The following is a 25,131-nucleotide window of genomic DNA, read 5'->3' as shown; positions in this document are numbered from 1 at the left end:
CAGCACCCCGGTCACCTTCCCCGTCCTGTTTCCTGTACTTAGATATGCTACATGCTAGAAGAAAACCACATTTTGAAGATGGTTAACAGATGCATTTGGGGAACCTGTAACAGTGATATGAAATGCGAGCTAACTAATGAGCTAACTTTTGATGCAGACTGGCTGACTCGTTAGCTAGCCAATCTGCACTTTGCTAATATTAGCTAACAAATGTAAGCAGTTAGCTAACCACTTATGTAGCATTTTGCTAAAATTAGTTAACTTGAGATGTGACTGTATGTCAGTTTTGCAGGTTCCCAAGCAACATCTTTTAACCATCTTCAAAAAATGGTTTGTTTTCAACATGGACGAGCCTGTCACATAGCATATCTAAACACAGGAAACAGGACAGGAAAAAGCAGAGCGAGCTTCCAAAAGAGGTGAGATGTAGGAAGGGTCATTTGTGTTTATAAATGCATTGGTTTAATGCTAACATTTTTACACATTTACTTATTGACCAAGCTTGTGCTATTCAGAGTGAAAGTAACACCCATATGGCAGCTACATAAATTTCACATTAATTTTGCGGCTGTAAGCTGTTTACATGGATGATATTTGTGAACACTGAGATAAATTGACCAGTATTTTGATTACAGTCGGTAATGGAATTTTCAAAAAGCTTATTTTACATGTAACTAAACAAGAATCCAGTAAAGTAGGGCTGAGTAGCCAGGCTAAAGTCTTAAGCTAGCTTTCTTTTTTTAGTGGCAGCAAACTTAACAATCACTGTTTGGAAAAAAAAAATTATTTGCCACCAACAAGATAACATTATCAAGTCTGTGATGGAGTTTGATTAGCTTTTTTATTTAGGTTTTGCTCGGTCTTTGAGAATTTTCTTGGTTAAACACATTGCGAGTTTAAGCTCACTGTTAGCGTTGGCTACAAGCTAGCTCTCACTGCTACAACAGCCGATGGCAAATTAGCAACAGCTAATTCCTGTCATATGTAATGTAACCAAGGTGAGAAACACCATGAAATGCCCTTTGTAGATGCATGTCATTTGGTTTTCATAGTCAGAAAATCCTTTTTGAGGATTGAGGATCAAGCCAGCAGGCTAGCTCCCTCACTGTTCTTTTTCAGCCTAAGTTACCCTTTTTATGCTAATTAAAACGATTGTATCGTATGTGTGCCCATTGAAAAGAGTCACACGACCCATTTAGACAAATGCCGAGTGACCATAATGTCTTTGTGTCCAGAACTGTCGACTGACAGACCATCGTAGCGTCACCATTAGCCACGTTAGCTTGATGGCTCCTGTCTGACCAGTATGTTCCACGACTGGATGAAATTTACAAGGAAAAGGGGGAAAGGATGATGAGAACGATGATTATCTGGTCCCTGGTAATTCCAGTCTCAGAAATTACAATTATTCTGACCGAAATAGTTAAAAGAAAAAGGTTGGTTTTTGTAGTTTTAGGTGTATTAGCCACAGTAGCGCTAAAACTCTTGTCCATGGCCTGCGCTTGCTTTCATGCTGGTCCATTCAGCCATTTAAAGATGTTGGTGTCTTTAAAAAGCAGTTAGTAATGACACAACAACTTCCCAGTTGTTGATGCCACCACATTTCTCTGGAATAATACGGTGAACCAATTTTTAGGCCCAACCTGTTCCAGAACATCTGGGAAAGCAAAATGGTGACAAAAACGCAGGAAATTGTTAGTTATTGTTAGGTTTTTTTTTTTGTTTTATGTTGGATCCACTTAATTCTGCGGGGTGCAGAAATACGTTTGCGACCCGCAGTAATAATTCTGTGGCGTGGAGTAGAAGTTACTGTGGTGATGGTGGTGGTAGTTGTTGTTCTGCGGGGTCGAGTAGTAGTTGTGATGGTGGTGATGGTGACTCTGGATGTTTCCGTAGGCAAAGAGGAGGGGGGCCGTGGAAGACGGCGGCTGCTGGGCGGACGCGACGCCCGCTGTCAGGGTCCCGTTGCGTTGGATGGAGCCATACCAACTAGACGCGCCAAGCTGGGGGGTGGTGGAGAGGAGACTGAAAGATGAAAAGTCAATCAGAAGTCATTTAATCAGTCAGGGTATTGATTTTTCAGTACAGCTTAAAACGCAAAGTTAAGTTAAATGGATTTGTTGTTAATGCTGAACTGTATTTACGCTTGTGTGTGTGTGTGTGTGTGTGTGTGTGTGTGTGTGTGCCCACCTGGCCCGATCAGTCCTACTGTTAATGCTTCTGGACAGGTCGTCATCACTGTCGTACCGTCGAGGGTTGTCAAAGAAATAAGCTCTGGAGCTGAAACTGTGGCTGTTGATCATCCCTCCCGGAGCCTGAGAGGTAAACAGAAGTTCAAGTTTCACTCCAGTTTTCAGTTCTGGAAGTTGTCAGTTCTGTTATTGCCGGCATTTCTACTTTGAACATGTCATTTTCTATTCATTTTTTTTTTTACCAGGTTTTGGTTTGGTCTCTGGACTCTGAAGAAAACTACAACTAAGCTTGTAGGCAGCAGCTCCCAGAAGAACAGAATGATCCCAAAAACGATGTAGGCTTCACCGCTGATCTCCTGCACATCAGCCTGTAACACACACACAAACACACTGTTTAACATATTTATATTCACCACCTGAATCTAGTTTTCAAATTTCAGGAACACGGATCAACATCATTTATCTCATAAATACAGCAGCCTTAAACAAAGCTTGACATTTTGGGAAATAAGTTTATTTGCTTTCTTGCGAAGAGTCTCATCTAACTCTCAGTAAGAAAGGTAATTTCCCAAAATGTCAAAGTATCCGTAGAACTGTGCTAACAATGATCCCCTGAGTTATTCGTTATCACACACTGATGATTAAGCTCATTTCAGTCAAGATCTCTTTGGTTTGGCTGCACAAGCTAAACTTAATGTAGCAAGAAACAAAACGAACAAAAACCAAAGTCAAACACGTAGTAGTTACAATTTTAAGCAACTGCATAATGATGCAGAAATGACAAAAAGTGTGTGTGTGTGTCTGTAGGTGAAACCTTGGAGCACACACCCACAGACACACATGTTCAGGGACAGAATAATGAGATGTTTGTCTGACAGCTGGTATACAGACAGATTAAAGAAATCATTTGTAATGTCAGATTATGGCCTCACATACACACATGTCAACAAACACACACACACACACACACACACGGATGGAACCCTTTAAAATTGGCTGTCTGTCTCAAGGCCTGAACCCTAATGTAGGTCAGACACACACACACACACACACACAGGGTTATTTATAGCCAAACAAAGCCCTTTACCCCACTAAGCATTGCTTTCCCAAATCTCCTAAGATGGATTGTCCACACACACACACACACACACACACACACACACACACACACACACACACACACACACATCGGGCCCCTGTGTCTCTGTCTGCATTGAAGCTTATATTCCACCTCTGACTGACAGAGTACCTGATCAGAAACGCTGTACCAGCCGTAGTTGAAGGGGCTGGGTCTGTCCTGCGGGGACAGGGCCACCACCACCAGGTTGTAACAGGCTCTGGACGTGTAGAGCAGAATCACCACGGCTCCGATGGCCGTCGCTTGGCACACCGATGTACCCTGGAGGAAGAGTTACTGTGCTTATTACAGGCTCACGCTCATGTATCAGTCAGCCGCTGGCCTGTAATTGAATGTCAGATATGGGCCACAGATGTGATTCACCAATGTGACTGAGGCCTCCGCACGACCAAAATGACAGACCAGAAGGCAGGAATTGAGTTTTGAGGGGTTTTACTTTAAGTATCTGTATTGTCTGCATTATGGTAACAAGCATGAGTCACCATTACTGCCAGTGGCGCTGGGTATCATTACAAAATGACCTACACCAGTTAACAAGCACCAAACAAACCATCATGGCTGAAAGATTATGGGCAGAACAAGATGAAGTCCCGCTTTAATCGACAGAGTTTTATTTTTAAGTTTTGTCTTTATTTTTAATCAACAATATTGAATAGTGATACAGTCACAGTTAGTGTTTAATGACATCACTGCTATCTCCTTAATGTCGTCTTAGCCATGAAAGAAAAAGGTGAGTTTACAGCTTCAGTGTGCAACTATTGAGGTGGCTAGATACAGCTACTGTCTGTTATATTTGGTATTAAATTGCAGGGAATTCATGCTAACGTCACTAATTCAGAATTAATGCATCGGTGCCATCTGTGCTTGTGCACATGCAAACAGCAAGAATCCTACATACGCTCATGTAATCTTTATAATGCTACTGATGTGTGAGTAGGGCTTCCGTGCATTTAAAGGTAAATAAAACATTCAGCCTCATGAGATGTAAAGATAAAACGGAGTAATGCTTTCCTGAGCACAGAATGACGTCACTCCCGATGTTTTTGTTGTTATTCAGACATATCTGTTTATCCAGGAAAAACGTGTGTGTTTGTGCGTGTGCAAGCTAAACAAAGCAGAAGCACTTTGACTTAAAAGAAAAAAACATTTTATACGAACGAAAAATGCTGTATACTTTAGAGCCATAATTGTTCTATTTCAGTTTTTTATATCATGATAAATATCATATTGTGCATCTTTAATCATGGTATTATTCCTGTATAACATGGTGTTATTCCTACCTTGGATTCAAGGTAAACGTTGGCAGAGGACATTTTGGCGATCTTGAAGATGCAGACGGCCAGAGAGACGGCACACAGGACAAACAGACTGTCGTTGATCAAGACCCGGGCCAGGACTGCATGTCTGATGCCCCCATCACTGGTAACATGAAGGTAATTAAGTTGAGACAAACAAAAACTGTTCTGTTGGGACAGAATGTGACATTGTTGTGTGCGGAGAAAACGCTCTACGAACGGTATGTTGTTGTTTACCTCGGTGACTCAGAGCGCTCCAGAGCTCCTTGCACCAACAAAGCGCACGTTAAATTCACCACCAGGAAAAATATACTGAGACACAGGAAGAACAAACGCAGAGGAACCCTGGAGAGAGAGAGAGAGCGAGGAAAACACAGACACAAAGTGAGAGCACGGCCCAAAAAAAAAAAAAAACAGGTGACTTTATTCATAAACAACACCTAATTAAAATGCACGGTGTTAAAGCTGCAAACAAACTGTGTTTGCAAGAAGAAAGTACAAGAAAGAGTCTGGTTGTGGAGAGGAAGGAGGAGGAGGATGAAAATTACAAAGCTATTTACAATTTAAAAAGTTAGAGGACAGACTTACTTGTATTTGGTGAGCTCCGGGGAATACTTGGCTTTAGCCTTAAACATCACCTGAACAAAGAAAAGCAAAAAAACATCACCATACACATACAGTAATGTACATAAAACACATATTTCCATACTCTGTTTCATACAGTATTCTTTTTTTTCAGTCTCTGCAGGAGAGATTTAATAAAGAACAAATATGACGAGTAAAGCCATGAAGATAGAAGGAAAGAGAGAGGAAAGAGGGGGGATGGGGTTCTTTTAGGAGAAGAGTGTGAACTTAACAGAGCCTGAGGAGATTCCTGTGTGGCATTTAAGTACACACCCAGACATGCAGATGCAAATATATGCAGCATACCTTCAATCAAAACAAGAAAAACAAGACAGCGACTCTGCATGTATGAGGATTAACTATCCGGCCCAACACTAAAATGTACATGTCATCATAACGAGCTAATGTTCAAGTGATTACTGTGAGTTGAGCTGAGATATAAATACAATTAATGTCCTCAGGGTTTTTACATTTTAATAAGTCACAGTATAATAACAGTTAATCTGAAAAGTCATAGCATCCATCTGCAAAAAAATGATGCATAATGTGACACTGCAGTTGTTTTGGTAGCATTAAAGCTGCAGGAGATGTGCTTACATTATCTCCTCTGGAGTAGTAGCTTATTATTTATGCACATTTATGCAGATGTTATTTTAAAAAATGCGGGATGCTGCATAAAATGATGCACGTATCAATATGTAATTACAGGTGAGCAGAAAAGGCAAGAAAGAATAATAATAATAGGTGGTATGCACGACACAAGCTGCAGCAGATTAATCAGTCAATCATGATTAAGTACATTTATTTGGAAATTCAATTCAGAAAGTTTTTATAGAGGAAAAATACCACATAAAAATGTCTGGTTTGATGCAAAAATGCCATGAAGTTGTCCTGCTAAGTGATTTGAAATAATTAGGCCAAAACTTACTAATAAAGTTAAGTCAGAATCCAATTTGCCTCCATTATGATGGAGGTTTACTTGAGTATTTTATCCTCCTGTATATGAGGAATTTTATTCAATATGTTGTTGGATCTTAAAGGTAGAATCAGAAGGGTTGTACAAGCTGCTCATAAATGCACCAGAAAGATAGCTGACTGTTGAGTCTCATTCCCAGGATTGTTAAACACAAATGTTTTAGGTTAATAAAATATTTAGAGTTCAAATCACTCCTTGAGCTTTGGGATAACACGGCTCGACTCGAACACAACCAGAGCCTTTATTAAAAGGACAGCAACACTGGAGTTTTATCAAAATCAGTGCAGCAAAATCTACACCGGTTTGTTGAAAAATCTCTATCATCCAGTGTTATGTTTTGTCATAATGCCTGATCCTAATAATAGATAAGAAGGAGACATTAGCCAGGAGCTGATGTGTGCTGCGCTCACAGTTACATTATGAGCAGGAACAGTCACTGCTTTGTGCAAATACAGTTTAAAATGAAGTGCTTGGCTGTTCGTAAATGGCCAAACAATGAACCAGTGGCTTGCTGACATTTGCATGCACACACAGTGGGTGCCGTCATCAGACCAAAAATTTGACTTTTTCAGCACGAGCCACTTTGACCGAACAGACAAAGAATCAAACTGCATTTACAGAAAACCCCAAAAAATGACCCATCTTCCTTTATGATCAAGACTCGTACACGTACTTGTGTTGCCTGGTTGGTATGAAAATGAGTAAACAGTCAACACATGGCAAACAAAATTATCTAGCAGCTGCCTCGCTGACAACGTCTTATCAGTATCGACCTTAACAAACACCAAACCGTACACAAGTCCACTTTACAAAAGCTGGGACACTGGCCTCCACTTATCTGTTCATTCACCTGCAGACTGACCTTTAGTTTTTGAAAAATGTTGACAAAAATTAAGTTTATTCAGATGCAAACGTGCGGACACATACGGCACAGTCACTCCGATTATTTTTGATAATTAATATTTTGATGTTATATGAAAGGTGCCGTGGTCACCGAGGTCTTGAAAATTGCACAACGTTGAGTTTAAACACACACATTCACCTCCACTCACACACTAAGCCTTTTGTGTGAGAATGTAGGCCAGTAGGAGGTAATTTGTAACCTAGAAATGAAGCATGCAGCCAGCAGGACACTGCCACATTACATACTTTATCTACATGTGTGTATACCTCATAAAATCAAAGGAAAATATAGATAAATCAACATTTTGTCTTGCAGTATTGAGTGAGATTTGCCACTAATGAAAAGAACACTGTTTTATGTGATTATTACCATGATTGCCATTTTCTCCAGTAAGAAAAGAAAGAGCTCAAATATAATAAGAGGGAAGTAAATGACAGGTCAGGAGAACTCACGCCTGACTCATCAGAAAACACACGGGCTGCACACAAGTATTTCCACACATGCATGCGTGTGTGTCAGGTGACAGGCCGTGTCACAGTGGCATGATGTTCGACCATCAGTGAGTTTAATGTCAAACAGAGCTGTTCGGTCTAATGTAAGGACGGTGTTATGACACACACGCTAAAGAAATGATTAATCATACTCAGCTATGACTTTGCTAAAAGACAGATTTTCTGTGCTCGGGCTCAGGCAGACTAACGAGCTCTGGAGTTTTACTTTCTTGAGACAAACTGTAGGTTATCATTCTTGTGCATGAAGCCATTTTTCATATTTGGCAAGAATGTGAATTACAGCTGAAAGTGAATAAATCTACAAACAATTATTTAGCAAATATTCCCTGGTTCAAGCTTCAAAAATGTAAACATTTGATGCATTATTTTGTCATATATGGTGGTAAACAAAGTCTGGGATGCTTGTCACATAAAATAAGCAGCTTGAATGACTCATGTTTAGTTGAAGATAAAAGATAATCATTTAATTCCAGCCCTAATGGAAACTATGGTCGGTCAGCGGTCATGTTTTTAAATTTTACTGGTCAACTGTTGGCTTGAATTATTATTTTATTTTCTCAAATCTTTTTTAGTTATACAGTTGCTGCTTTTTTTTTACTTTATTTATTTACACACAGTTGTTATGGCTGCATCGTTTGTGGCTCGCACTTTTATCTCGTGGACTCTTTCGGGGTTACCACTAAGATTTCATGTAGGGTGGGACACAAGAGAATACATTCCTTCAGTTACAGGAGTGCGAGTGGTGGGCAGTTTGTATATTTGTCAGCTTATGGTTGTCATATAAAAATACAAACAATAAGAGCAATTTTGCAATAGGTCCACCAATGAAATATTGATTAGACATGTGCACATCAATCAATGGTTAAAGCCCTCTTAGAAAGCTCTCATTCCAGGTTACCTAAAAATCTGACTGCCATATGATACAAATTCACAAATGACTTAACTCTATATTAACTGTATAATTCTTTCAGCACTGTGTTTGGTCTCCACCAACAAACATCTGGCTCTTTGGGGTTATTTTGCATCCAAACTAACACGTTAAAACACCAAAAGACACACAATAAGACAGAGAAACCAACCGATTGAGGTTAGTTGTTCGGCAAAATCGCTGTTTTTGTCAATGGAGTCTGATGGCTTTGAACAGAGCGATATCTTACTCATTCACAAAAACATCCATCTTATCCTTTTCATAATGTTGTAAAACACTTAGAATAACAATCATAGGCTGCATTTGCACCCCAGAAATATGTTAAAGTTGCCAAGACTTTAAAATAAGTTTGTTGCAATACTCATGACTATGAAATTAACGCGACAGATCACAGTCTGCAGCAGGATGGAAGTTTCTACTGTGGGAGAAAATATGAATCTGATATATTACTCAGGTCTGAATCGGCGAGACATGAAACCACAGGCAGGAAAAGTTTGTTCACCCAGCCGGCCAGTCGTGTCACATGGTTTCCTCCACATAGATAGAGCGACATATTTTAAACCTATAATGACAGGTTGAGCAGATATGGAAGGACAGTTTGTTGGTGACGGCGGAAAGAAAAAAGGCCGCTGTTGCCACCTAGTATCACAACAAGCAAAAAAAACTGCTGTTTATTTTAATCAGAGTGAGTGTAGTTTGTGTGCTTTCACTGGCCACAGATCAACTAATGGGCTTCAATGTTTATTCAGCAGTCATATGACACCATTGGCTTCATTACCTAATCTCCACTCAGCCAGTTGGACAGGCTTCCTTTCTCCTCACACCCCTGCATGTGATTAAGATACATACAGTGTTTTCCTTTGAAGCACTGAGTGAACTGTGATGGTGTTACCAACAGAAAGTCTCAGAGTGTGTAGGTGTTTTCTGAGATAGAGAGAGAAACAAACAGGTCTTTGACATTCGGAGTGGGCAGGTGTTAAACAACTGTGACTGACCAACTGTGTCCCTCCTCTCCTTCCATACACACTCGTTTTGCGATGACACGCCGACTGGAACATTTGTTTAAGTCGACTTATTGAATAAAACACATCAATGGATGCAGCGCAGGCTTTTAGTGGGAGATCTTAACATCTGCCACCGCGGGACGTGGGCTCAGTCAATTTGCAGAGCTTTCAAACCGACAGCCACCCAAAAAAAAAAAAAAAACCTGCTTCAAGTCAGTCAGTCGACCCACTCTGCTGTGGAGCATGTAGGCCAGAGGTGACCACAGTCACCACATTTCCCCATTTGAAAGAAGAAACGCTGGCGATTACAGAAGCCTACAAGCAAACACTTGAGCTTTAAGTTACTTTGCTGGAAAAACAGACATGTCTTGACTGTTATGTCTCGGTCACCCACAGTAATGCATCTCGACTGGTTTAAAGAAATACTTAAAGGTCTGGTGTGTAAGATTTATGGGGATCTATTGGCAGAATATGTGTGTATAATCATCTGAAAATAAGGATTATTGTGTTTTTAGTACTTTAGATTGAGCTGATTATATCTACAGTGAGCACAGATCCTCTTCTGGGAGAAGATGGCCTTTAGAAAAGCCTCTCTGATGTAAATCTTGCTATTTTAAAGCTCACACAAGAAGAGCTTTCTGGCAGAAAGTTTTGAGGGCTAACTTCTCCCAACAGCCTGCCCTGTTTCTACAGTAGCACACAATGCATAAATCAAACACTGCCTGCAGAAAGGTGCTTTCGCATTTTTTGCGAGTTTTGCAGCCTCCATACATTCCTCCCACTCTCACTCCTACAGGCTTACAATGAGAGGATGAGGCGAGGTGTTTGCAATCTGCAAGCTCACCGCTAGGTCTCACTAAATCCTACACACTGGTCCTTTAACATTTTCATATAAGTGCTAATTCTTTTTTACCAAGGGTTACTTAAGAGGGTTGATACCACTCTCATGCCTGTCTATTAAGTATGAAGCTACAGCCAGGGTTTATGCTAACTTAGCTTAGCATAAAGAGTGCTAACAGGGAGAAATAGCTATCCTGGCTGAAAACCAGAAAAGAAACATGACATCTGTGAAGCTGTATCATGTGATCATTTAGTCTATGGTCTATAAAACCCAAAGACTCTTCATTTACTGTCACAAATGGCAAAGAAAAGCAGCACATTCTCACATTTAAGATGCTAGAACCAGTAAATGTTTGACATTTTGCTTGAACAGTCACTGAAACAATTCATCAATTCATCATGACTTTTTTGTTTTAACTGCCTCAGATACTGCAGAAAATACTGGCATCAGTGAGTCTATGCACAGATGCTTCCTAACAGTGATCATGTTTTGCAAAGGGTTTAACCTGAGCCAGCAATCATATCATATCCTTTCATGATTATAGCATATTGATGTTTTTAAAAAATTATAATAATAATAATGTTTTTTTAATGCACTGATATCGGATCGATACAGGGTATCGGGCGATATTTAAAGTTCAGGCATAAGGATCGGTATTGAAACATCTCTACAGCATACTGTATCTGATGAGACTATGCCAGAGAAGCTCTGCCCAGGCCTCATGGGAGATGTAGTTTTTGAAAATCTTTGTTACATTGTCAACTGATGTGTGTTTACTGCACATTCAATATGAGAAATACTGATTGTTGTTCAGATGGGTGCACTTTTAACTGGAGATGGAGAGCTTTTCCCCACAGGGCGTTGTGTGGTGTTGATGCCAGGGATTGAGGACCCTGGATTAATAGAAACCCTCCAAATGACTCAATAGAATAGAATAAAAGCACAATTTGCTTGTGTAGATGTGAAATTATGAGTTAAATATGAATACAGTGAACACAGAATTGCAATCTCAGCTGTTTTCTGAAATCAGGTCACACACACAAACACTGCACACCACCCCTCACACACCTCCTCTCCCCCTCTCATGCACACAGACAAGACAGACAGACACACACACAGATTTGTGCAGTCGTACCTGTGTGAAGTAGAGGTTGAGCAGGCAGAGGGTGAAGAACTGCAGGCAGACGGGGCAGCAGTAGAGCAGCCAGTAGGCCAGAGGCTGCAGCTGGTTGGCCTGCACCACATTTTTAAAGTAGAAAGAGAAGAGGGTCGTCCTCAGCGCTGCCCACAGCAGACACAGAAACAAAAACACACTCTGGTAGCTGAAGCGCTTGTGTCCGTAGTGCAAAATGAGCCAGAGCTGCAGGTAGACGAACACAAACAAGAAGGAGTAGAGGACGGTGTAGATGGTGGTCAGACTGAGCTCCAGTGTTGGGGAGATTGCAGCTCCATGGGACTCCTTCAGTGAGGTAAACAAATGGGAATTAACCTCCTCTCCTGCCGAAAACATCTCCACTGACGGCTCGCACTAACACATGGGATGCTGGGAAGGCAGAAACACTAAAACTGGGTCAGACCTATGACAAAAAGACGAGGGTATTCGGGTGAAAATATGCGATAAAAGCAGTTTATTCTGAAAAGAAGTGGCATAATGAAACTGCGCTGAGGTTAAATCCGACACTGAGCTGAAGAAAAATTGGGGTTTAGCTTTTAAAAGGGCGCTGGGTCCAAAATAACAAGAAAGAGGGGAAGAAAACAAGAGAGAGGTCCCCTCTCTGCAAAGCTGTTCTCTGCAAAAAACAACTTAAGGGGGGAAAACCTCCAGATCAGCTGTGATGCAGTTTTGGACCCGCCCCCACGCTCTCAATTAAAACGGAAACAAGCGCTGCGTAGTCCGCCATCTTGGCTCAACAGCAGGTTCGCTTTCATGTGAAACAGCTGACTTCAGAGCCACAGATTCTCGCCAGTTTCCGAGTCAAAGCTCCACGGTGAAAGACGTCCTCACGCCCACTTCCCCTGTGCGCCATTTCATTGGCTAACCCTGCCGCCCAACCTCCACAGTTTCCTCACTTCATTGGTTCATGATGATGTCAGCTGCAGAGGCGCCCGCCCTCTATTCGTTTGTGATTGGCCAGTTGTTCAAGTCAAAACTCCTCCCTGATCTTATTGGCTCAAAGGAGCACGTGGGCGTCTCTCGCAGAGAAAGAGGTATCAAAACAACATGCAGACATTTACGTCAAGTTCCTGAGCAATAACCAACGTCTGGAACCAACGTCTAAAAGTGATGTTACCTTCAAAATAAAATTGCATCACGTTTGGAAATTAAAAATAGAGCAAATGTGAAACAGCTGTCTTCTCATCAGCCACGGATTCTTGCGGAATAGTCCTTAATTATATTTTTGTATTTTAATTATTTATTTATTTTTAATTTTCAGTTCAACCTTTTTGAATGCTCACAGTCATGTAGACATCCCAGTCTGGTAAAAAAAAAAAAATAAATAACATATACACCAGTGCCTCCTCGTGCTTGGTAAATCTGACTAAATTAATGAAGACCTAAAAAAAACATAAAGACGTTTTATAAATACAAAATATCGTGTCAGTTGGTGACACGGGTTATTCAAAAACTAAACAACAAACGTGTCTGTAATGGATTTTATTTTGAAATGAGACCAGGAAGTGCTGTTTTAACTGTAGTTAGTTGTCGCGATAGAAGGAGAGTCATTCCTTTAAAACACATTTATTACATTTAATTGTAGAGTCTAGCGAAAAATAACCCCTCAAACTTGCCATGTCGGTGGTCTATTATTTAATCTCCTACGGACATAAACCGACATATATCTTCTAAACGCACAGGTATTAGCATGAGCTAGCCATATAACGCTAATGCCATGTTCGAGCATCCATCAGTTGGCACTTAGCAAGCCGAGCTAATAAGCTAGTTAGCATTGCTTACATTCCTAGCTAAGTAAGGCAGAAAGCGCCATTTTTTGACTTTCTTCGAGACTTTACACTCGTAGGAAAAGCTGCTGCTAACATAACTAGCGTCGTTATGTATTTATTTCTTTTCGCCACAGTTTTAACTGTGGTTGGTAATATTTGGGCCACTTGGAAAGACAAAAGTTGAACTTTAACCCCTCGACTTTCTCAGGTAACTCTCTGCTAGCGTCTTTACTGCTAATGTTCTTATGTGTGCATATTCAGTTACATTTAAGTCATATGAAATAGTAGTGTGTATATATGATTTCTACTGTTTATCACTCTGCATCTCCTGATTGCAATGATTTCTCCCTACAGAGAGCCTAACAGAGTCTGTTGCCCATCATGTGGATGTGCCTGGCTGTTTTCCTGCTGTGGATGAGGTCAGGAGGATGCACAGAAAAGGCCAACACGTCAGATCTCATTGAATACACTGCTGCAGACTTCTATGAGAAGCTGCATTCTGGGAAGATGATGTTTATCTACTTTGAGCATCAAGGTAGGCTGCTCACTCATGTCACAAGTAAACCACATTATAATTTACACATATTTTCTCTATAATTACAGTACCATTACAGTCGTATAACAAAAGAATAAATAATTATGTATAGTATTTGCATATATTCATGTCTATATACAGTTTACAGGATTTATTAGTGACAGTGCATGATAATATATACATGTTAAAAACAAAATGATGTGTTATAACTGTAAAAATGTAGGCTGTAAGAATATATTTTATAATGGCAGTAAGTGGATGTGTTTGGTGTTAGATGGAAACAAAAACTGCCTCCCTGAGATTAAAAACCTACATTAGTATCCTGGGCAAGACAGCAGCAGGCCATAGAACAAAAAAATATAGAGGCAGGTTGCATTCCTACTGCAACTAACAGTTAATTACATTATTGACTATTCTGCCAGCCCCTTTCTCCACTAATCAGTTAGCTGTTTGGTTCATAAAATGTTGGTTATGGTTTTCTAAAGTCCAAGATGATGTCTTCAAATGTCTCGTTTTGTCCAACACCCAAACATATTCAGTGCACTTCCATGGAGCATGAAATAAATCAGAAAATATTCACATTTGAGAAGCTGAAATCAGAAAATTTCATTAAAAATAGATACAATATGAAACAGAGATGATTAGAAGGATTTGTAATCCCATGCTGATAACATAATAATAATCAGGATGGTAGTTTTCTTCCAAAATGTCTGAGCTCAGGTAATGTCCATCTGTAATTTGACGACTGATGAGATGAGGATAATAATTAAATAAAACTACACCATGGCTTAAAATAGTTTCTTATTTTCTTTTGAAATAGTCTGTGCAGTATTTTGAGCGTCTAATGTGGTTTGAGGTTGTGTGTATGTGTTGAATCCCTGTCAGGAGTCGGGTGCAGGCACAGCTGGAGGTACTTCTTGAAAGACGTAGCCTGCAGCTGACAACAGTAGATAGTGTAATGACATACCATGCAAAGTTCCAGTTCCAAATCAATTTGTCCTTCATGCTCTCTGCATCAGTTTGTGCTGTCATGTCAGCAGTGATCCAGCATCTTGTCAAGGTGCAGCCCAGCAGATAGCAGCTGAATTCATGTGGTATTTAAAGCCTTTTACCCACTTATCGATGATAGCAGTATTTCTCTCTGTCTCCAGTCTCACCAACCATCTCGCTCTTCTTGGTGGAGTTGGAGAAGTCTGCTGACGCTCTGCAGGATTATGGGGTGTTGGTTGGCAAGGTAACTATAGCCCTCACAGCGCTCGATCTGTCATACAAGTTGACATCAATGCTTAAAGCTTTTATGAACTTGGAGACGTGGACACAGATACCAGGAAGTGACTGGATAGAGAGCTGGCAGTTCAAGTCCCTTTTTTTGTTCTTTCTGTTCAGGTCAACTGCAATAAAGAGCTGGTTCACACGTACTGCACAGAAGAAAAGGTGCTGCACACAGCGTTTCTGTTCAGGTACGTTGAATCAGACATAAATGTGTTTGTGTTGTCTTTAATGTCTCTCTAACTCTCATGTCTTTCTGTCAGGGGTGGTAAAGAGTTCTTGGGTTTTGATTTGGACACTGTGTTTGATGTCAACTCCATCGTCTCCGAAGTCCTGTTGTAAGTAAACAACGCTCTTACTGTCAGCAGATCCTAAGGAAAGACCAAACCCAACACTGAATGTATCTGACTAGCAAGCATTGTGTGTATATTCAAAGCCTGACGTATCTTATTCATCTCTGCTATAGAGCTCGACATTTCAAAAATGATTGAAAACACATTAATCAGCCACATCATTTATTCACCCTATTTCTTCCTGCGTGAGTAACACTTGGCAAAACTACTAATAATAATATAAAAACTAAAATACTCTGCTGTTTTAGGACATTATGGAGCCTTTTAAACAAATTGAACTGTATATTTGTGAGCTGTTTCAGAAGATCTGTGTCAGGAGGAGCCAATGAATTTTGGGCTGAGAGCCACAGGCGGTGTAGGGCTAAGACACGGGATTGTTTGACAATTTGAAAAAAAGACAGTATTACGTGACGGACGAATACAGAGCTGTTGTCTCACTGTCTTTCTCTTGCAGTGCCATTCTGCGTGAAGAGGTTAAGTACGTCCACACAGACACCGACCTCCTGGCCATGGAGAAGGCAGCCAGAGGGAAGAAGGATATCGTGCTCGGTTACGTCCGTAGTCTGGGAACGCAAGGTATGGAAAAATAGGAAAAGATGTAGAGAGTGGATGTAAAATTGTTGAGGATAGTGAGAGTGAAAGTTGTTGTATGTGGGATCAGCGATGGAGATTATCTGGATGATGTTTTGAACAGCTGATTAACTGACTCATGGATTGTATTCAGGAAGGCAACTTCCTGATGGAAATGCAGATTGTTGTCTGATGAATTGCCTGACTTGAATGACTAATCAATTTAATTGTATGGTTCTTGCTGATTGTATTAATTAAGAGCACAGATCGATGATGGAGACGGCGTATGTGTATGGATCCAAATACCAGTTCATCCTCATAACCGGAGGCCCAGTTCTGAAGCACTTAGGGTCGGTTCTTTATCTTTTTACCTCCATATGTTTAAATACTGTCTCTCTTGCATTTTTAATAGAGATTCCTTGGTGTTTTCTGTAGTGATTGGTGTTATCTGTAGTCTGGAACAATCTGAATGTGTCACCAAACCCCTGTAAGAAGGATAGGACAGGGTTTGTTTTTTTTTTACTAGAAAAGTTGTATTTACTGTCTCTCTTTCCCTCTCCATCTTACCTTTCAGTGTTGATGAGTCGTCTCACTCGTCTCAAGTGTGGTTCCTCCACTGTAGAGCTCACAGTGGGTTCAGGACGCCTATGACCTCAGAGCGCTGCCCACAGACCCGCATGAGGAAACCCTTGTCTACCCTCAGCCTCTACTCCTTCCTGCAGCTCATGGAGGCTCCGCTGGTGGTCAGTAGTGGAGTTAGTTTAACCATTAATTTCAGCTCTACTTCAGACTTAAACATCCAAGTTGAACCTGTTTTCAGCTAATTTTGTATTACAAGCCTGCAAAAAAATCTAGTATTCTATATAATGTCTTAAATAGTACATTTGTGTCTCTGCGCTGGCAGTCTGAAGTTTACGACGACCCCGCCTCAGTCCAGACCCCTCAGTTCCCCTACCAGCAGACCCCCCAGGTCTTTCTGTTTTCTCATCCTGCAACCGAACACCTGGACTGGGACACGGCCACCACTCTGGCCTGGAGGCTCCGTGGCCTCGCCCTGGTCTTTCTCGTACACAGGTTGTTATAGCTTTTATTTTTATGACATTTTACTATATTTTGCTTGTGTTGTATCTGTAAATATATTGTCCTGTATTTTTCCCAGCAAAACACTGAACTTATACCTTTATCTCTGTACCATGGATGTTTGTGTGTGTGTAATCAGACAGAGTCCTAAAGTGAAAACCCCTGATGAATATAATGCTGCTTACAGGCTGCCTGAGAAGGTATGACGGACACATTCACACATACAAAACAAGATTACTTGCTTGTTATTTTTATCCATGCGTGCTTTACCTTTTGTGTCTCTGTGTGTACTTTGAGAGTTCAGAGGTGAAGTTTTTGACGTTACACAACCTTGATGAGGTGTTGGAGCTCTTCACAAGTAAAGAGAAAGAGGAGGAAGATGAAGAGGAGGATGAAGAGGAGGAGGCGGACGACAAAACGGGAGACGACTACGAGAAGCTGGACGATGAAATCGCAATATCTGTCTATGAAAACAGAGGCAGCATGCTGGACATGGACTCTGTTGTCCAGCTAACCTCTGACAACTTCCACGCCACAGTGTTTCAGAGCAGCCTCACAGTGGCGCTCTTCTACCTCAGATGTAAGACTCCCTCTCCCCGCTGTTCTGTTAAGTATGACAAGCAAATGAATAGGAATTTAAAGCTCAAAATAAATGTGGATTAGGATGCAGGAATTAACTGTAGTCTCTGTTTTCACCACCAGGGGATGCTGTTTCCATGGCTTTCCTCAGCTCCTTCATTGAAGTCGCAGAGAGACTTGCAGGTAAACAGCATGAGCAGAGTCCTGATGGCAGGAGTTTTTTTAAGTCATGAGAACATGTTGATGAGACATTCTCAGCCTGTAATTTAAAAAATATATTGCATTTTAATACTAATGGATTTTGTTACTCACCAACTACAGTTTTGGGGACTTTGGGGAACGTAAACAGGATGTGTGTTTCCATGGATTCAGTCAGTTAGTTATCTATGGGTAACAGCGTGAGCTTTAGTTATGCTTATAGTTTGAAAACCGCCTCTAATCTTGGAAGATATCACTTCAGGTTTTACTTTGATTCACTGTAATTATGCAATTTAAGTAGTTTTCCCACATAAACATTTTGATGTTTTTGATGACTAAATAGATAATCAGAGTTCTGAAATGACTCGGTTGTGACTTTTTTTCTCATCAGATTCTTCAGTCCAGATGAGTGCGGTCGACTGTGGAGAGTGGACAGACCTCTGTGCGGCTCAGACTGGCAGCTCCCTCCCACTGCCCTTCCAGCCAATCACGGCCTTCCCTAGCGTTTTGCTGCTTCGCCCGCAGGAGTTGGCCCAGCGCTACCGTGGCATGCTGGGTACTGAGGCGCTGCATCGCTTCATCTTACTGTAAGAAGTTTTTTTAAGCATTTTATACTTCTAGTTCAGTTCAGGTGTTGTGCGGATGACTGCTCAGCTTGTGAGAATAAGTATATTCTGTCATTCAGGACAGAGAGAAAATAACCTTGATTACGTCATAGTGATGTCATCTGGGTTGTTTCCTCTTTGTCCTATAGACAAAAAGTTATAAAAGGTACCAACTTAGTTGTTCAGTTTTAAAAGTGAGGGCATCCACCAGACAGGAAGAGACGCCATCAAGCTGCAAATGTAGAAGTCAGTGTTTTTGCCCCATTTTGACCTCTGCTGCTTTGATTTTTACCGTTTGTCTTATTAGTGTATCTCTTGTGACTCCTCCAACTTTATGGACGTGCAATACTAAATTGCTGGAGTAGCAATTTAATTAAATATTTAACATTTTGTAGATTAAAGTCATTGTTGATCTCTTTGGACCAATTCCAACGAGGGCAGCAGTAGAATAAACAAACTACTGTAAACAACAGTCAAAGTGCACAGCCCTTAAAGATGTAATATATTTGTTCTGGTGCTTCTGAAATTCCCCTATGTGATTTAGGAAAGTCAAGGAAATAAAAAATAAATTTTAATTTCCCTGTAGGGATGTTTGTTTTGGACATCATTACAGCTGCATCAAGGACATAAAATGTTTCCTGAGAACAGCAACCAATGACAGACACAAAAAAGATTTAACAAAATAAACAGACATGATCATATCAGAATGATGAAAATAGAACAAATGAGATCACTCAGATAACAGTGTTTGCATCACTTGTGAGCATCTTGTCTTGTTCCATCAGACCTCACAGGAACTTTATTTAAGCCACTATTAATCTTGACTACGACAAATAAACACACACAGGAAACACATGAATGTTTCATGAGCTTGGCTACATGTAAACAGCAGGATATAACAAATCCATGTTGGAGAGCTTTTACAAATATATTTTATGTAAGAACCTCTGAGTCAGTGCTTACATTGTTGGGCAGACATGATTTCTATAAGCTTTTTTGTACTGTAATCACACGGAGGCTTTTATTTCACTGTGTCTTGACTGAGGAGCGTCTCCACAGAGAGGAATGAGACCAAAATACTGCAGCCTTTCTCTTGGAGTAGCTATATTTCTGTCTCTCTAAGAGCTGTTAATCCACTGTCCTTTCTGGCTTTGCATTTATTTTTTGTATTTATTGTTCAATTAGTGGTTAATAAATAAAGCTTATCATCAGTCTGTTACACTATAGCTACATTTCTGTTGTGTTAATGTCAGGTATATATATAAAGTAGATGCCTGGAGAATAATACACAACTGGTTTTGCCTTGTGTGTTTATCTGTGTATAAATGCTTATGTCTTTGTTCTTTAATCAGGAGCCGTCATGCTTCTCCTGTGCTGCTGTCCACTCAGGAGGAAGTGACATCATTCCTTCAGGAAGTACCTGAGCTAGCAGGCTATAAACCTGACAGGGTACTGGGACTGTTTAATACACAAACACACTCAGGTAGGAGGCTGTAATGCACTTTATTTTTATTAATTGCCTTCTAAATGTTCTAATTAATGGTGACGTCTCAGCAGCTGAAATCAAAATGAAGACTCGGTCCACTTTTCAGTGGGTAAGACAACCGTGCAAACAGTATAAACTGTTTATTTGTAGGGGACTATTTTCATCTGTGGATTAATACAAATTTAGAGTGTTAACAGGAGTTCAGGATAAAAAGGCACCCCTGTGTTAAAACAACATAAGAGGCTGGAGTTTGTGGACGTGCTGCTTCAGGTACCTGTGAGAAGTGAAACAGGACTGAGAAGATCCATTTTCAGTAACAGTTCTGTGATTTGCGCGCCGTGCAAACCACTGACCTGACCACTGTCGGTGACAGCGTGTGGTGATGTCGTAGTGATGTGTCTCTGTCCTGCCAGGTGTATCTCTATTCACTGAAGCAGCAAAGTCATTGAGAGGAGAGGTGCTGACAGGACTGCTGACAGATGGGCTGGCAGAGAAATGGTAACACCTCTCAGTTCGTTCCTGTCTTTCCTGTTTCAAGGTTGTCTCTGACACCTTTGAGTGTTTCTCTTAAGCCTCTGTTTCTGAGTGTGAAGCTGAGTGTGATTTTCAAAAGCTCTTAAAGGGATCGTTTGGATTATTTAAAGTGGGGTTGTATGTATGCTGGTTTCATCTGTGTGGTTTAAATACAATCTCACTATCCTTTTAAAGGCAGTATGAGATCGATTGATTGTGTTTTTGAGGGGAAAAATTCACTCAGGAGGTTAAGCAGCCGATCAAAGATGATTAAAATCCAGTCAGGTATTGAAAGAACACTTCAGTCAATGTGTTATTGCATTTTGTAAAGGGTAAGATATTCCTCTGTCATTTAACAAGCTCCATTATGACCTTTAATGTCTTCAGTATTTATTTAAGTTGTGTGTTTGCTGTGCAGGGCATCAGAGCACACTGTGGACCTTCCTGCAGTGTTTGTGTTTCCATCTTGGAGGACGCACACTCATCCGTCTGCGCTGTCTGTGTCCACGTCTGCTGAAGAGCTGCTCTCACACATCAACACTGCACTGCTGCACCCACTGGTAAACAAATCTGTGTGCTCATTTCTGTCTTATAAAGTCACATTTGCACTGAGGAATACTAAACAAAGGTGTCAAATAATTAAACTGTTTTAGTACAGTTTCCTCAAACTAAATGAATCGAGCCAAAAATCTAAATCTCACTGTCTCTCAGCCCAGACTGGAGCCTATCTTATTTAAATCTCCTGAAATTAAATACCCATAAATAAATGATGCGGACGTAACTTCTTGGAAGTTTGCAGAAGCCAGGATGGAATCGTTCGCAGTATGTCACAGATAACAAGAACCATATGTGGGTTCACAGAGTTTATACGTGGTTTCCTCAATACATCCGAGGTCAGAGTAATGCGTCACGCGTAGTTTACATTTTCTCACTTAAACAAATACTACGAATTGATGTGGAAACAACGATCATGAATGCAGATATTGCTCAACAAGAAGAGTTCATCTCTCCCTTTAAGTGTTTATTATGTTGTACTGGACTGATGAATCTGGCTCCAGATTAGTTTCTGGTGCTGTGAGGGTAAGAAGTTGAAGTGTACTATCCAGGGCTGAGGGTCTACAATAAACTAATTTCATTGTATAGCAGGACACTTTGGATGGAAAGTCCAAACAGGAACAAAATCTTCCTTTTGGTGGCACTGTTGTCCTCATTTTCATCAAGACTGGAAAGCAGTGAGATTTAATGAGTCTATCCAGTTAAAAGCAGAATTTCTTCTATATAGAAAGTGACTTAGGGACTGTACGAAATATGTTTTTCTCCCTGTATTTGTTAATTCAGGCTTCTATTGTTAAAGCATTTAGTAGCACCTGCTTCCCAGCAACAATAATTTGCACACAGTCCTTTCAATGATTCTCAGCATTCTGCTCACAATATTTAGCCTCCTTCATTAATAAAACTGCTGTCTCTAACATGCTTTGTCCAGACACTAACGAACAGCCAGGTGTAGCAGCTGCGGTAAACAGCAGCAGTCACTGGTGCACTATTTTGCTATAAACCATCACAAATCCTTCTCTGAACCTCTATTTTTTTATTTTGGGTGTTAAACTGTCAGACTCACAAGCACTGATTACCTGTCTGTGTTGCAGCTGCTACCTGTTGGCTTTAATTGCACAGATACGAATTGAAAGCAGCTCTTTATTTTTTTTGCCTCTGCTTTATCTCCAGCCTGAGCTGACGGTGGAAAACCTACCGTCCTACCTCTCCCTGGGTAAAGCCCTCCTCCTCCTCTTTGTGGGAGAGGAGGAGGACGAGATCGGGCGGAGGCAGAACCAGGCGCTGGTGGAGGAGATGAGAGGAGTGGTGGAGTCGGGAGGGGGGAGGATGGAGCGATATCTGGCCTGCTGGATCCACCTGTATGTACATCAGTCATTATTGATATCCAGTCAATACGACACTGGATTTGTTTCCCTCCATCCATCCATCATGTATACAGATGAAAACACCAATCTATGTATAATCTTGTAATTTCTGTTTTAAAATTCTATTTATTGTATGAGTAGATCCGTTCTGTTGGTTTGTGTTCCAGTGGCCGTACTCCAGCTGGTATGTCTGTCTTGGGTTCATATCTGGGTTCTATGCCTCCCCTCCCTGCACTGGTCCTCACCCATTTGCCATCTGGAGATGAAGTCTACCAGTACCCCCCCAACACCCCCATAGTGGCCCCCTCTGTCCTCCAGTGGCTGCAGAGGGTCGAGGACGGGGCGGAGTCACCAGCAGGTAAGGACAAGGAATTTAGAAAAGTATAAGTTATGATAGAAATATATTATATAATATGATAATATGACAGAAGAGCACAAGATGTTTAAATCACATTTATGTTTTAATAATAGAAAGGGGATCATAGAATACCTTCTCAGATTTTTTTCATTTAAGTAAGTGCAGTCGTTTTTAAAGACAATGAGAAAATGTTGCCAAGTTTAGCATTCTTCTAAAAAGTTACTGGGTCTGCTTCGGGAACCGTTCTCTTGTTACTCAGCCCATGGTGGGAAACACGACTCTGACAAATCAAGATTTATCAAGGAAAACAATCTGAGCCTCCTAAAGCTTTCCAAAGAAACTTCAGTTTGAAAGGAAACACAGAAATTAGCCCATCTAGTTGGTAACTACAAATAGGGATCTGCTTATGGGGCAAGTACAAATAAAAAAAAAATCTGCTTATCTGGGCTATATTACAAACAATGATTAATAAATGCTGTGACTCCTCTATCTGCAGTGACTGTCTGTTTACATGCAGTTTATAGGTGACCACCTGTATTGACTTTCCAACATGCTGTACTGTTACACCTGGATGACTCCGGTCAGCACATTGTCAGCACAATGTCTGCTGCTGAGTGCATGACATATGCAGATTATCTTTCAATGCTACATTAAAAAGTGAGACTCACTCTGACACTCTGTAATGTCATTATAGTGGCATTATAGTTTAAGTCGCATATTAATCTGCATTTCTCCTATTTTAATGCTAAATCAAATAAGAGTGTCAAATTCAGAGAGATACTGAAAGATTAGGATGATTTGATGATGCCTGTTTAAAGCTAGTCATTTCCAGATGTCAAATAGAAAAGAAAATGGAAAAGCCATCTTTTTTTTACCATAGAGCAGTGTGTCTGTTAAAAATCTCCAAGCTTAGAAACATGTGAATGACTTCACGTGGAAAACGTACAAAAAACCCCATCAAGCAAATGATAAAATAGGTGCGACAGTCATGTGGAAATGTACAGTCATGGAGAAAAGGAACTAGCTGAAAATGTTCTATAGTGCAGCATAATGTCATGTGCTCCCAAGATGTATAGAGGTTACAGACTGCCAGGATCGAGCTTGTTCCCGTCTGAGGAATGTAAAGATACAAGTAAGAGGCTTCGAGTTAAGTAGCAACGCGTGTGAGGAACGCAAAAGGGTCTTTAAATTAAGGCGATGATTGTCAGGCCTGAAACCTCCACTGTCTGAAGCCATTAACCTTTGACCTTTTGTACCCTGTGGTTTGAGTGGGTGTGGGCCGAGATAAGACATTGGTCTTGCTGCAACTTGTTTCCGTTTATCTGAACCAAAGGATTGTCTTCCAGTACATTCCATCCATTCTCTGCAAAGAAACCAGAGACCTGCAACCTCAAGACTTATACTTTTTACTTCCTTGTTTCCTTACAAGGCAGTTTACAAACTCTTCTTTTGACTTGGAGTGTATACCCCCGTTGTATATAATAATTATACATGTCTTGGGCTGTCTCTGTAGGGATGCTGGGTGAGGACAGCTGGCCCCCTGCTGCCCATTTTTATGACTTCCTAAAAATCATGGATGAGCAGAAACCCGTCCTGGTCCATCAGGAAGAGGAACAGGAGTTGGACGAGGATGAAGACGAGGAAGATGTAAACGTGAAAGAGCATGTGGTGGGAGAAGAGGTGATGGATTCCTCCTCCAGCTCTCCAATTCCTGACAAACCAAACACTCACTCTGAACTTTAACTGACCAAAATAAGAGGAAATGACATTGATTAAACATGATTGTATATATACTGATTCTGGGCTTCAGTCTTTCTTTTTTACTAATGTTATTATACTATTATTGAATCCGTTTTGTGATTTAAACAACAAAAGCATGTTTCTGATGCCCGTAAGCCTTGCAGTCTCATTAGCAGAACGAATCTTACACCGTTACCTTCTCTGTCGGGAATCACTGTGAAACGTGAATGTTCTAACTGTGCGCGGAAATGCAGTGACTTAGGGTGAAGGATATCTGTGTACTGGAAATGTCTTGGAAAGTATTCTGACGTTATTTTCCCCCATCAGTTCACCTCCTGTCCCATAATGACAGTGGCATCATGGGATTGACTGTGTAATTCTTCCTGGCAGTAGAAATGCAGATCAAAGGAGGTGGAGTGGGTCAGTTTGTTTGGTCTGTTGTAATTACAGTGGTTTCAGATGAATCAATTAGTCTCTCAGTTGAAAGGGAACATCGTTCTTAAACCGTGTACTGAAAGGCCTGAAGGGCTTTTGGACGTGGTTAAAGGCGGATCTTATTTTGAACCCAT

The 25,131-nt window shown here is 40.7% G+C and overlaps 2 protein-coding genes across 3 annotated transcripts; one reads left to right on the top strand and one right to left on the bottom strand.

Moving 5' to 3' along the window:
* Positions 1-802: 802 nt before the first annotated feature.
* On the bottom strand, positions 803-12,199 carry gpr137c (G protein-coupled receptor 137c). The gene is made up of 8 exons (XM_084713459.1): positions 11,550-12,199; positions 5,214-5,263; positions 4,863-4,970; positions 4,611-4,749; positions 3,442-3,591; positions 2,435-2,560; positions 2,191-2,315; positions 803-2,025 (listed from the first exon to the last, which is right to left on the bottom strand). Exons 1-8 carry the CDS (start codon positions 11,922-11,924, stop codon positions 1,740-1,742), a joined length of 1,359 nt encoding a protein of 452 aa, XP_084569585.1. The 5' UTR covers positions 11,925-12,199; the 3' UTR covers positions 803-1,739.
* On the top strand, positions 11,787-24,619 carry txndc16 (thioredoxin domain containing 16). Of its 2 annotated transcripts, none has more exons than XM_084713457.1 (19): positions 11,787-11,883; positions 13,712-13,892; positions 15,044-15,126; positions 15,279-15,352; positions 15,425-15,499; positions 15,969-16,090; positions 16,344-16,434; positions 16,659-16,827; positions 16,989-17,158; positions 17,304-17,364; positions 17,462-17,744; positions 17,867-17,926; positions 18,333-18,528; positions 19,899-20,029; positions 20,446-20,530; positions 20,964-21,105; positions 22,271-22,458; positions 22,632-22,822; positions 24,336-24,619. In XM_084713457.1, the coding sequence occupies exons 2-19, from the start codon at positions 13,739-13,741 to the stop codon at positions 24,563-24,565; spliced, it is 2,505 nt and encodes an 834-aa protein (XP_084569583.1). In that variant the 5' UTR covers positions 11,787-11,883; positions 13,712-13,738; the 3' UTR covers positions 24,566-24,619. The 2 variants fall into 2 exon arrangements, with proteins under 2 accessions (XP_084569583.1, XP_084569582.1); XM_084713456.1 differs by lacking the exon at positions 11,787-11,883 and adding an exon at positions 13,102-13,565.
* Positions 24,620-25,131: the final 512 nt, after the last annotated feature.

This window comes from Lutjanus erythropterus, chromosome 24 (genome assembly GCF_056507025.1).
Source record: "Lutjanus erythropterus isolate fLutEry1 chromosome 24, fLutEry1.hap2, whole genome shotgun sequence".
Lineage (NCBI taxonomy): Eukaryota > Metazoa > Chordata > Actinopteri > Lutjaniformes > Lutjanidae > Lutjanus > Lutjanus erythropterus.
Note: the sequence above shows the minus strand (reverse complement) of the source record. Positions and strands in the feature narration are given on the sequence as shown.